The sequence below is a fragment of the Crocodylus siamensis genome, chromosome 3, assembly GCF_052110815.1.
Source record: "Crocodylus siamensis isolate JL-2025a chromosome 3, ASM5211081v1, whole genome shotgun sequence".
In the NCBI taxonomy this organism is placed as follows: domain Eukaryota; kingdom Metazoa; phylum Chordata; order Crocodylia; family Crocodylidae; genus Crocodylus; species Crocodylus siamensis.
The window spans coordinates 185,933,886-185,947,784 of NC_143397.1; the positions used below are offsets into that span (position 1 = coordinate 185,933,886).

General features: G+C 43.2%; 1 protein-coding gene across 1 annotated transcript in view; it reads left to right on the forward strand.

Moving 5' to 3' along the window:
• SNTG1 (syntrophin gamma 1) overlaps nt 1–13,899 on the forward strand; it is a 335,406-nt gene that overhangs the window by 151,281 nt on the left and 170,226 nt on the right. Inside the window, exon 11 of the mRNA XM_090037318.1 lies at nt 7,545–7,674. Coding sequence (XP_089893444.1) covers nt 7,545–7,674 — 130 coding nt within the window. The remainder of the gene's footprint in view (nt 1–7,544; nt 7,675–13,899) is intronic.

The following is a 13,899-nucleotide window of genomic DNA, read 5'->3' on the forward strand; positions in this document are numbered from 1 at the left end:
CCGTGCCAGGGGACTTGCAATGACCTCGGCCAGTTCCTTTAGAATTCTAGGGTGGAGATCATCCGGACCAGCTAACTTGAATACGTCCAACCCCTCCAGAAGATCCCTAACTAAATCCTCGCTAACCCGTGGCCCAGGTGTGCCTCCCCCGGGGCCCGAGGGGGGCCCAGCAGGGAGGTGGCTGTTCTGGTCCCTACTTAGGAAGACGGAGGCAAAGAAATCATTGAACATGTTAGCTTTGCCGTCTGGTGTAATGACCAAGTTTCCCATTGCGTCCTGCAAGGGCCTCACATTACCCGGGACCTTCTTTTTACCTCCTATGTATTTAAAAAAGGACTTCTTATTGTCCTTAACCTGGGAAGCTAGTCCTAGTTCCATCTTTGCCTTGGCCTTCCTAACTACCCCCCTACATCCCTGAGCAACTACAGAATAGTCCTCTCTGGTGATGACCCCTTCTTTCCATTGGGTGTAACCCTCCTTTTTAGCCAGGAGACATTCCCGGATGCTTTTGGTGAGCCACGGAGGCTTGTGTGCTCTCCTGCTCCCTTTGATCCTGGTTGGGATTAACTTCCTTTAGGCTTGGAGGATTGTCTCCTTAAGGAGCGACCACTCTCTTTGGACACCTGGCTCCCCTCCCCTCCGGGACCTCAGCGCTTCTCCAACTATCCTCCTTAGCTCGCTGAAGTTTGCCCTAGGGCTGCTGCCTTACTGCATGCCTTTGCCACCTTGCGCTGGATGGTGAATACCAGCAGGCAATGATCACTGTCATTCAGGTGGTTGAGCACCCGCAGCCCCCTCACCACGTCATCACCCATGGCCAGCACTAGGTCCAACAAGGCGTCTCCCCTGGTGGGGCTGTGCACCTTCTGGGTTACATGGAGGTCCTGCACTCTGGCCAAGAACCTACGTGAGCATTCAGACCTGGCTGACTGTTCTTCCCAGCAGATGTCTGGGAAGTTCAGGTCCCCCATGACTACCACATCCTTAGCCTTCACTACCTCTGTGAGCTGACCCAAGAATTCCTGGTTAAGCTCTTCTCCCTGGTTGGGTGGTCTGTAGTAGACTCCCACCGTTTCATAGATTTCATAGATTTCACAGACATCAGGGCTGGAAGGGACCTCAAGAGATCATCGAGTCCAGCCCCCTGCCCAAAGGGCAGGAAGTCAGCTGGGATCATAGGATCCCAGCAAGATAAGCATACAATTTACTCTTGAAGGTGTTCAATGTAGGTGCTTGAACCACCTCCGCTGGCAGACTGTTCCAGACCTTGGGGGCTCGGACAGTAAAGAAATTCTTCCTTATGTCCAGCCTGAAACGGTCTTGCAGGAGTTTGTGACGGTTCGACCTAGTCATCCCTTGGGGTGCTCTGGTGAACAAATGCTCCCCCAGATCCTGGTGGTCACCCCTGATAAACTTATAGGTAGCCATCAGATCACCCCTGAGCCTGCGCTTTTCCAGGCCAAAAGAGTCCCATGTCTCTCAGCCTATCATCGTAAGATCTGTTTTCCTGACCTCTGATCATGCGCGTGGCTCTCCTCTGGACTCTCTCAAGCTTCTCCACATCCTTTTTGAATTATGGAGCCCAAAACTGGATGCAGTACTCCAGCTGTGGCCTCACCAAGGCCGAGTACAAGGGGAGAATGACGTTCCGGGATGTGCTCGAGAAGCATCTATGGATGCAAGCCAGCATTTTGGTCGCTTTATTAGCCGCAGCATCGCATTGCAGGCTCATGTTCATCTTGTGGTCAGTGATGACCCCCAAGTCTCTTTCTTCTGTAGTGCCAGCCAGTGTAGCACTGACAAGCCTATAAGGGTGCTGCAGGTTTTTCCTCCCAAGGTGTTTAACACGTTGCATTTTTTGGTGTTAAACACCATCAGGTTTTCATCTGCCCATTTGCTGAGCTTGTCCGGGTCAGCCTGGATCACTCGCCTATCTTCTGGCGTGGATGCTTTGCCCCAAAGTTTGGTGTCATCGGTGAACTTGGCCAGTCCACTCCTGACTCCAATATTCACATCATTAATGAAGATGTTGAACAGTATGGGTCCCAGGACAGAGCCTTGAGGGACCCCACTGGTCACAGGGCACCACGATGAGTGACTGCCATCAATTACAACCCTCTGGGTCTGACCACGGAGCCAATTTCCCAGCCAGTGGATCATGGTGGACCCAAGGCCACAACTGGGCAGTTTGGCCAAGAGGTGATCATGGGATACCAGATCAAAAGCTTTTTTGAAGTCAAGATATATGACATCAATCTCATCTCCCTGGTCCAGGTGATAGGTCACCTGGTCATAGAAGGAAATGAGATTGGTCAAACAAGACCTACCCACAACAAACCCGTGCTGGCTATCCCTTAGGATGTTAGCCTGGGCCAGTCCATCAAGGATGGCCTCTTTAATAAACTTTTCTAAGATCTTCCCCAGGATAGAAGTCAGGCTAATGGGCCTGTAGTTAGCCGGATCCACTCTCCTCCCTTTCTTGAAGATCGGCACCACATTGGCCTTCTTCCAGTCTTCGGGCACTACACCAGAGCACCAGGAGTTTTCAAAGATCCATGCCAGGGGCTGGGCTATGACGCTCGCCAGCTCCTTGAGTACCCTGGGGTGCAGATTGTCAGGGCCAGCTGACTTGAAGGTATCCAGCTTCTCAAGGTGTTCCTTCACGAGGTCAGCATTGATGGAGGGTAGGGGATCCCCATCACCCGGATCTCCCTGTCCTATAGCAGGCATGGGCATCCCATGGGACTGATGAAAGACTGATGCAAAGTACCTATTTAATAGGTTGGCTTTTTCCTGGTTGTCAGTTGCCCCATCTGGTTTAGCAGGGGTCCAACGTTGCCCTTGCTTTTCCTCCGGCTCCCCACATATCTGAAAAAGGACTTTTTGTTGTCCTTGATGCTTGAAGCTAGTTGGAGTTCAGTTGCAGCCTTGGCTTTCCTGGTTTGCTCCCTGCAGGACCGGACCAGTGCAGAATAATCCTCCTTGGAGGTGAATCCCATCCTCCATCCTTTGTAGGCTTTCCTTTTTAGCCGCAGGAGGTCCGCTAGGTCCCTGGAGAGCCAGGAGGGCTGCTGTGCCTTCTTGCTGCCTTTCCTCCATGATGGAATAGATTTAGCTTGTGCATTGAGGATTGCTTCCTTGAGAAGCAACCACTCTTCTTGAACTCCCATCTCCCTGGGGTCATGGTCCCTAAGGGCCTGACCGACAAGCCTCTTGAGCTTGTCAAAGTCGGCTTTTCTGAAGTCAAGGACTTCTATGTTGCTGACTGACTTGCCAGCTTTATGGCGGATGGTGAAAGTGATCAGCTCGTGGTCGCTGTCACCCAGCTTCCCATCGATCACTAGGTTGCCGATTAGGTCAAGTACCCCTTAGCAAGTACCAGGTCGAGCAGCACTTTGCCTCTTGTTGGCCCATAGACTTCTTGAGTCAGGTAGAGGTCATCCACGCACGAGAGAAAGCTTTGCGACTGCTCGGATTTAGCTGAGTGATCTTCCCATGAGTTGTCCAGGTAATTGAAGTCACCCATGACAATCAAGGTCCTGGAGCAAGCGGCCTCAGTCAGTTCCCGGGCGAACTCCTGGTCAAGCTCAGGACTTTGAGTGGGAGGTCTGTAGTAGACTCCCACCATTGTGTCCCCTGTGCCGTATTCCCCACAAATTTTTACCCAGAGGGTCTTTAGCTGTCCATGTCAGTCACCAACATCAGCTTGCAGGGACATGTAGCTTTCCTTCACATAGAGAGCTACACCCCCACCCCTTTTGTCAACACGATCCCTCCTGTACAGGGTATAGCCCTCTATACCCGTGGTCCAGTCATGGGTGGAGTCCCACCAGGTCTCCATTATCCCAATGACGTCATATTTCTTTGCACTGAGCAGGATGATGAGGTCCTCCTGCTTGTTGCCCAGGCTCCTGGCATTAGTGTACAGGCAGGCAAGTGTCCCCTTGGGGGCTCTTGCCTTGCCCACAGATTGTGCCAGGGCTGGGGCAGGGGTAGGCTCCCTTAAGTGCCTTGGTCTACTGGCTTTGAAAGGGTTGCTGAGCGGGCCAGCAGTGGCAGTAGTGCCCCCATCCTCCAGTGGGCTTAGATTAAAGCCCAGTGGAGCAGGTCATCCAGCCTGGCTGAGAAGAGCCTCCTCCCCAGGGGGGAGAGGTGGAAGCCATCTCTTCCCAGCAGCTCGCTGCCTGTCTCGCCGAAGAGCGGGATGTGGTCATGGAAGCCAAAGCCTTCCCAATGACACCAGCTCCGCAGTCTTTGGTTCACTGTGTGGATCCTCCTCTCCCTCTCTCCCTCGCCCATAGTCCGAGACTGGGAGGATCAACGAAAACACCACCTGAGCTCCCAGACCCCTAAGCCCCACTCCCAATTCCCTGTAGCACCTCATGACCTGGCTGGGGGTGCTCCGAGCCATGTCATTGGTGCCCACATGAATAAGGAGCATGGGATAGTGGTCTGTGGGCCGGAGGAGCTGTGGGATCCTCTCCGCAATGTCTCGGATGCGGGCCCCCATGAAGCAGCAGACTTCCCGGGGTAAGGGGTCGGGGTGGCAGATTGCCCCCTCAGTCCCCCACAGGATGGAGTCTCCCACAACAAACACCTTTTGTTTTGTCTTGGGGAGAGTGGGGGCAGTAGCTGTGGTTGAGCCTGGGTTGCCTGCGGGAGCTGGCAACTGAGCAGGCTCTGCTGGGGCTGCAAGAGTTGCGAACCTGTTGCTAAGCTCCGGCGAAGGAGGGGCCTTGGTGTGGCGGGCCTTAGGGCCCTTGACCACCTTGGTCCATGCCCCTGACTGGGCAGAGCGGGAGGTCCCAGAGTCCTCCTTAGTCCTGGAGGGAGACAGTGCTTTACCCTGCAGCTCCCAGGGGAGAAGGGCCTGGCAGTAGGAGTCTATCTCCTGCTCGCAGTCCCTGATGGCACGCAGTCTCTGGACTGTGGCCTGGAGCTCCTCCAGCTGGCACGCCAGAGACCCCAGTAGGGAGCAGACTTCGCAAGGGAAGGTGGCCATGCTCCCGGGCCCCAGAGCCTGAAAAAGGGACAGGCAGCCCCCGTTAAGTCTCTTTCCCCTCGACTGCCTTGTACTCTAACCCAAAGCACTTCAGACTGCCCCTCCCCTGACTCCTTGCTAATTGATGAGGATGTGTATTCCTCCTTAATATAGAGTTCCACACCCCCACCTCTCTTTCCTATCCTGTCCCTCCTGTACAGCCTATAGCCCTTGACATTCACCGCCCAATCACGCGTTGCATCCCACCATGTTTCCGTAATCCCCGCTATGTCTGGGCTGGTGTCAGCCAGCAGGAGGGTGAGTTCCTCCTGCTTGTTACCCATACTATGAGCCTTTGTGTAGAGGCATTTGAGGCCTCCTGTGGGTGTGTGTACTGACCCCCTAGTCCCAGTGTTACTGTGGCCCCTATCTCTTACCTGTTTATTCGCTTCGCTCGTTGGTCTGGGCTAGGCTGTAGTTGTGGGTGCTGTTTGGTCTGGCAGTCTGATGTTTCCTCCGCCCTCATCTTCCCCTTTCTCTGATGAGCCTAGTTTAAAGCCCGCCAGAGGAGGTCCGCCAACCTAGAAGAGAACACACGCTTACCTTTAGGGGAAAGGTGGAGCCCATCCCATCTCAGCATGATGGTAACGTTCTAGATGTTAGGTTTGACCCATATCTCCTTGGGGATTCATAGAAAGGAATGGCTAAGGGTCAATAGGAGAAAAAAATCAACTGGTAGGGATCAGAAAAAAACATTGCCTTCTGCAGATGCAGGAAAGGTGTAAAACTCTGTCCTTCCAGCCTGGGCCCCTCTGATGTTATAATTGCTCTTGCTGAATATGTTCCTTTTTACCCTTTAAATGACTCTGTTGACTAAAAGATGGGTTCTCACTTGCCACAAGTTTGTCCAAGACAAATATCCTGGAGATATAGAGAAGTTTTACATTCCACAGAACTGTAATGCAGTTTTAAGAAGTAAAAATAAACTTTGCAAAATACACATATATCTATATCTTGGAATGTCAGAAATTGATCAGTCATCAAGTGACCCACAGCTTTATTGTTAAGGATAAGCAGCTGATTTTACACCATATATTCTAAAGGATCTGAATGATTTGTGCCAATTTTGCGCACTGAATTTAGTGCTAAAGGATGGGACTGTGGAATAAAGCTAAGTGTTTCACTTGGTGTTCTCCATATGTTTTGCAATTTCTTGTTCTAGGAAATGTAATCACTTCTCATGTTTGTGGCTCTGAACTAGAGAACCATGAACCTTCTATAGGCTGGATGCCAAAATGGCTGTTTACTGAAGAATTTAAGTCTGTTACTGCTATAGTATCCAAAATTTTACTGTTGTCTTTGTAATTGCCTGGTATTGAACTGTATTAAATCAGGCTGTAATGCATGACAGAACATTATATAAGTACTCAGAATGGTACTGAGATACAGAACACTTGGATGGCCATTGCTTATATCTATGGATGTCTCATACACTTCTCATACATTCAAGTACCTCCTTGGTATTTGTTTATATTCAAATATTGCAAAAATTCAATATAAAGAATCATTCTAGCTACATTTGGTCAGTTTTGAATTCTCCAGTCCTTTTGTAAGTAATTTAGAAGAGGATTATTCATAAACATTCCCATAACCCCACCCAGATAGACAAAGCCTTGAGTGGGATGATCTAGTTGGGGATGGTGCTGCTTTGAGCAGTGAGGTCTCTTCCAACCCTAATTTTCTATGATTCCATAACCTGTCAATGTTAATATGGAATATTTAGATGCAATATAGATACAAAGCTCACTGAATTTAAAGAATAAACTAAAAAAGACATTTCACAACTGTTAAGAATAAAATAGTGTGTTCATAGTATGTTTCAGGAAGGACTGCTTTCAACAGTTGATAAATATGAGGTAAAAAGAAACATTCCACATCTTAGGATGCCAGAAACCGATCAGTCATCAAGGGATGCCCAATCTCATTGTTATATTTAGTACAGTTTTTTTTATATATTTTTCTTTGTTCACTTATGTTAGTGTAAACTCCAGATACAAGTCCAAATAAAATGCACATTAAATGACTTTAAAATGCACCAGCTACTCCATTTATTCTGCTTCTGAAGCTGCATGAACAAATATTTTGTTTATAATACCACTCCAGGAATTAAACCTCAGAAGAGGTGTGTTGTAGAGGGGACCATTATTTTCAGATAAAAATCCAGGATTGTCAAACCTGGGAGTTTAAAGACAGGTTTCTAAATTTAGGAATTTAAATTACCTAGCTAAATATGGATTTGGACACCCAACTTTAAGCAGCCAAGTTTGAAAATGTTGGTCAGCATCTTTAAGGAGCCATTCTAATTTTTGTGGATGTCCTATCTTTGCATTACATTCTTTTTAACGTATCAGATATTTATAAAACTGAAAAACCAATAAGATATATGGATTCAGTGGTTGACCTTCATTATAGTTGAAAGAAAAGTTTTTCTACAAGTATGATTATGGTATTTTAGAACAGAAGAAATATGCTTCTGACCTGATATGTTGTGATGTGTCCACAGGCAAAATGCATTCCAAGTAATTGCTGTGGATGGGGTTTGCAGTGGAATAATTCAGTGTCTCTCTGCTGAGGACTGTATTGACTGGCTACAAGCAATAGCAACTAACATTTCCAACCTCACAAAGCACAATGTAAGTATGCATCCAAGAAGTTCATCAGATTTCCCAATCATGTTTGATCGTAACTGTTGTAAAGGCCTTATGGGTTCAAGCATGGAATTATATGTACATCAACAATACTTGAAGCTTCCCCAGAGGAGTCATCTCAAGTCTGTCATCAGATCAGACTTTTAAAAAACTCATTGAAAGGGAAATTATTCCCTCCCCCTCCAGCTCTGCAATCCACTTCTTTACTATCCAGATTATTTGTGATGCTGGTCAAATTTAGAAAACCAGATCCCAAGATATTGTTATGTTATCCAGCCATGACTAAATTTGTAAATTTGATCATTTTCTGTTTCTTTATAAAAAGTTGATATATATAGAATAGAGATAAATTTTGGCCTTTGTGTTTGGACATTCCCCAACATAAAGAAAGGCTCTGGGCTCTTTCTTAATATGTAAGCACATTAATAATAAGACCAGGTTTAAATGCATTTGTGCTTCATGCTCTGTACTTGATGCTTGGTTTAATCTTATGTGAGAGACGAGTTTCATATTGCATTAAGGTTAATTTATACAAAATCTACGAGTAAATTTAATTCAAAGCTTTTTCCAAATAATCTTACCTTGCCATTTATGTTTGGATTTTGGTAGCTCTTATGAGATTTGCATTAAATGTTCTGTGTGGTATTTTTTTCTCTACTCAAGGGGGGGACAAAACATGTCAGGCTAAACCTCTGCAGCACTGAGCTGAGCTGATTCACAGTAAGGTGGAATTTGGCCTATTTTGAGCTTTAATTTACATCCCATAAGATTTTCTTAAATCTTCTTTATGCTTCAAAACCTGTCTCTAAATGTGTTTTTATTTTAAATCCTGAGAGCACTCTGAAAGATATTGCAATTCTTAGATTTATATTCTAGTTACAAAACTATGTTCCAGCTGGCGGCTATATGTAAAAGTCAATGTATTATAAAAACGTGACAGTCATGAATTCATCCACCATCTGCAAGCTTCTGTGCAATACAAGGCAACTTTTATGGCTATTTATTCAACCCTATAATACTGTCATTGCAAAGAGCTCCTTTTCTCACTGGGAATCCTGACAAATGAGGATGCTGTTTCTTAGTTACCAACTTTAGCTAATGCTACAAACTGTTTTTACTATTTAAAGTAATGCATATGCTTTGCTTATAATAATATAAGTAATATAATAACATTGCTGTACTCAGCGTTGTCTATGGCAGCCCTTTAAGTAGCTCTGGTTACTCTGGAATCATAGCTGGCTAGAGTAACTGCATTTTCTGTAAAGAACTGCTCCTTGATGTCTGCCATTTCATTACTTCAGTACAGTTACTAATTTAATGTTAGATTCTATAAACTACAAACATAAATAAGGCAGCATTTCATAATAAGAAGGAACTAGCTAATTACTGCTTTCAAATCTGTTTTTTATAACAGTGGCACACAGAAGAATGGTTATGATTAAGGACTGTCAACATTCACAATCCTCTTTATCTTAATTGTCTATATGTATTTAAAAATTGCCCAACCTTCCTCTAGCAGTATTAATTTGTGGGACCTGATAGAGACTCTGTTGTTTATAATGTACTTATGCTACTCTTTGAAAATGTCAGTTGTCAGTAAGGATTAGACATTTGACAGAATATGTGGTAAGTGGGCATAAGAACATTTAGTAACGCAGATATGAGAGAATAACTGAATTGCTCCAAACAATGATCAGATGTGATTAGAGGTGCCTGTGATTCATCTCAGTACAAAATGGTTATTGACATACACAAAATGCTGATGCTACATTTTCCCCCTGTGAAGAGACATTTAGCCTAGGACTCAGCTTATTCTTGTTTAACTTGATATGCAAAGCCATGGCACAAGGGTTACAGGGTTTTCTGTGAATATACAGTCAGACTATAGACTCTGATGAAATTTGGTGTGAATTAAATTCTTACTTGCTTTTAAGCACTTTGACAATTTTTCTCTTCCCCTATAATGCTGTACAGTCACAGAAGTGTAGCACTATATTGCTATTGGCTCCTTAAAATACAGTTAGAAGGAAACTCAAGGATCATCTGGTCTAGTGCCCTGCACAATTGAAAGTATGCTACTTCTTGAAAAACAGAGGGAGCAAATGAAAATGAAAAATCTTTGTAGCCCATGAAAAATTTCCATAGCCCTTGTGCATGGCTGGATTACTTTGGTTTAGTTTTTGTGTCAGCTGTTGCCCAATGAAGGAGCCTACCAGCATGCTAGGAAGAATCAGTTTTATTGATGTAAGGTTGGATCAGAAAAAAATTGGCTCATGGGATAATTTACAAGAATAGACTTCATTTTTTATCTTTTCCTTCAGTTTTCAGAGAAAGATACTTGAGCTCAGATTGATATGTTAAAAAACTATCCCCCATATGCAGTTCAGCAGGATTTGTATTGTTACAGGCCCCTCACTTTTTGGATAAACTAAAATAAATTAATGTGCAAGAAACTAAAACAGGATTGGGTGGGAACAGGAGCAAGACTAAATTTGTAATCCTCAGCAGGGCTCTAGTATGGGGCCAAAGAAACAGCTGTTCTCTGGAATATGACACCATGAATCCTACATTATGATTAATATTCTAATAGAAGTTTAATGTTGCTGTCAGTCATTTTTGTGACCTGTAAAAATTCTGAAACATCAGCTCTTGCCTCAAATCTCAGTAATTGCTGTGCTTTAGAGGTGTTTCTTTCTTCCTTTTACTTCTTTGAGAGTTGGGGAAACACAGGTCTCTGTCTCTAAAACCTGTAGGAGGATTTCTATGTCAACTGAGACCTCTGTAGGAGTGTGGGGTCATAAGCACCAGATTTGATAAATGAAGGCATGAGATGAATGAGAAAAACTAAAACAACTAGTTTTATTGTGGAACTGAAGGCTAACTCTGCAAACCTTTTGTGTAGCTCAGGCTGACTAATTAGCTAGTTGCTTCCTAACTGAGGGCTCCTATACATGTGCAGGGAGGCTGCTCCGACACACTGGCATTAGAGCACATTGAAGCAGACTCGATTAATCGGGTCTGCTGGAGTGTGGTAATTGCCATGCTCCAGTAGACTCCAGTGTCATGTATGTCAGTGTCCCCCCACAGAAAAATGACAGCAGGGAGCTTTAAAGCACGTTCTATGAGCTTTAGTTCAAAGCACCCCACCGCCATTTTTCACCATGAGGATGCTGATGCATGTGATGATCCGGGTGCTTTTAATTAGTACAGCTCTCAGAGCTGCGCTAATTAAAGCGTGCCGCCTTCTGGAGCACATCTATAAATGTCCTGAGGGAACAACTGCCAACCCCGAACTCTCTTGGTCTCCTGTTAGGGAACATTTCTATTTTACAACTTCTTTTACTATATGTAGACAGGAAGCTGAAGAAGGTGCTCTCAGTGTGGATATCAGACAAGAAACAGAAGAAGAAAAGGAAAAGGGTTTCTCATATTCTGCTTTGTCCATGATTAATGTTAAAGATTTTTACTATTGTTAATCACTATGGTGTAAGCTACTAGTCACTCTGTGACCCAGTTCTTCATAGCAGAATTAAAACAGTTCTGCTCTAAACAGTAAAAGCTCTGCTTAGCACAATCTACTTACATGGAGAGGAAGTTATGGTGGAGGCGTGACAACACAGCTTTTAAGAAGAAGCCTAAGTATTGCTCTGCCAACATGAAAAATGTATAGAAGTTTAGGTCTTTGTTACAGGTAAATATAGTGCAGCAGGCAGCAGCCCTAGATATGACTTCATGGTATATTTGGGGATTTATCCCCTGAGTTCATTTGTCACTGTTGTCCATTCAGAGTAATAGCAGACATTTACATAGTGCAGTGCTATATCCTTGTTGTATCTTCTCCCCTTCTCTCATTTCCTCAGGACATTCCCTAATCCATTCATATTTCTGCTTGTGATACTTACCCTGGAAGTACCTTTTTCTCTGAATAGCAAAAGAAGTGGGGGATCTCTCTCAAGCATTAACTCCAGAAAAGGCCACCAAACTGGGGGGGGGCATGGCAGTTAAATGTCTTGTAGAAAGTGAAGTGGTGACGAAAAAAAAATAATTTTAATTTTAGCATAAAAATGCCAATAAGATGCTGCAAATGTACTACAGTATCTCACAATAACTCAGCTTTAGTCAGTGAAGGGAAATGGTCATGCTTCATATTTTCCAGGTAAATCTTATTAAATGTGACATACTTATGAAATTATTTTGCTATTGTCCCTAAAAGATTAAAGTACTAGACTATGATTTAGAAATCTACCACAAAGTGAATCTTTGACTTTGGGCGAGTTCCTTATTTTGTTCTGATTGTTGTGCCTATTCATTCAGGGCTAATCCTATTCTTAAATGCCTGCTCAAGTCATGGGAGTTTAAGCATATACCTAAACATTTCCTTATGAACTTTTCCTGAAATGAAGTTTCAATCTCTTTGCCTCTATTCTTCATTTATAAAACAAGCAAGCTAGCACTCCCAAAGGTTACAGGAGGATATATTCTTTTATACTGAAAGGTACTAAGAGACTATTGTGAGAGACATGCGGAAATATATTGATAGAAACAAAGATATTTTTATAGTTATGATTGGAATAACTTGTTTTTTGACCACAAACTAGCTACCATGATAACAGAGTTGTAATTTATTAGGTATCAGCAGCTCCAGAGTAACTGTCCAAGTGCACACTTTTATCTCTTAGTACCTTAGTCATCTTTTTTATTCTAGTAATCCTGGAATAAGGAATAAAATGCCATGGCTTAGCTTTAGTCTGCCATGCATAAGAATATGAACCCAGCTGTACCACAGCATGTTGACATGGAACAAGTCCCTATATCTTCTGCTGTGAGGTAGCTAGCACATATGCATATACTCAGAGTTTATCATTTTAGTATAAGCTTTATGCCGCATATTACTATGGCAAGCCACAACACATGCCTTTTTTAACAGGGCATGCTGTAGCTGTTAGGGACATATAGAAGGTTATATTAAATAATTGAATCACTCTCACTAATCTGAAGCCAACAAAACTGTATTCCAATTTTCACTTGAAACACCACACCAAAGTGTCAGGATTATGCAGAGTCAATCGTTTTGGAATTTCAGCTTTAGTTCTAGTCTGTGTTTTCAATAGAAGTAATGTAATAGAAAATACTTACAGAAAATATAATCTGTTTCTTGTTCATAATATTACACAGTTGATTAATGAGCTTTTTTGGCTTCAATTTATGGTTGATTTACCAGGGGTAACCCGTTCCAAAATAGTTTGTTTACATTATATTTGTATCAGTACCTGTTCAGTGTTATATTATGTACTGAAGTAAAAGGTGACTGCATTCATGTGGATGCTGTCAGTCTGAGAGGAAAAAAAAGGAAACTCATATAAAGTCACTATTTTAAAGCATATGAATTTGATATAGACTGGTCTTGAGTAGATAGTTCTTCTCAGAGCAGAAAAAATGTGCAAGATGCTCAACTAAAATAAATTAAGCTATATCTAGTATAACATGTACCTAGTTGTCTTCTAAGCAGCATTGTATATCCATGCGAGAGCTTTACTTTTTCTACTCCCTCATCTCTCAGTAAGGGAGATCCTGAAGGACCTCTTTCCCATACAGATAGCTTATTTCTCTTTTGGTATTAAGGTCCCTTTGAGGACATTTGTATCTAGAGTTTGGAATAAGACCCATTTGCAGTACAAGATATACCTTTGGTTTTCATATAATTCTCCTGAGACATATTGACGTAAATGAAAAATGTTCCAGAATTAAGAAATACGTAAACTAGCTCTTCCCTCTGTTTGTCCACTACTTTTTATGCCAGTTACAAAGCAGATATGTTTTCATGTCATTGAATAGTGTTCCTTTGAGTTATTTTTGCTTTTTACACATTCTATTGTATTTTGAGCATGCTGTACATATTTCTTCATTTATTGCTGGTTCCATATTATTGACTGGCAAATTATGGTATAATTTACATGCTCTTGTATGTAATCCTACTAGCTGCTTCAAATATAAACAAAGAAAAATGTCATGAAGTGCAAAGATTTCTTTCTAGTGCTACAGAAATTTTCATCAGCATTACTAAGACACATTTTAGTGTGGCAAATATTTTTAAAATGAAAATGAAGGAGAGACCTTTGAAGCAGAAGTGCTTTATATTTCTTACACTGTAGACTGTCTAACATTTTTCAGAATGCTAACTATTTGGTTAACTTTCATAAGTACTGAATT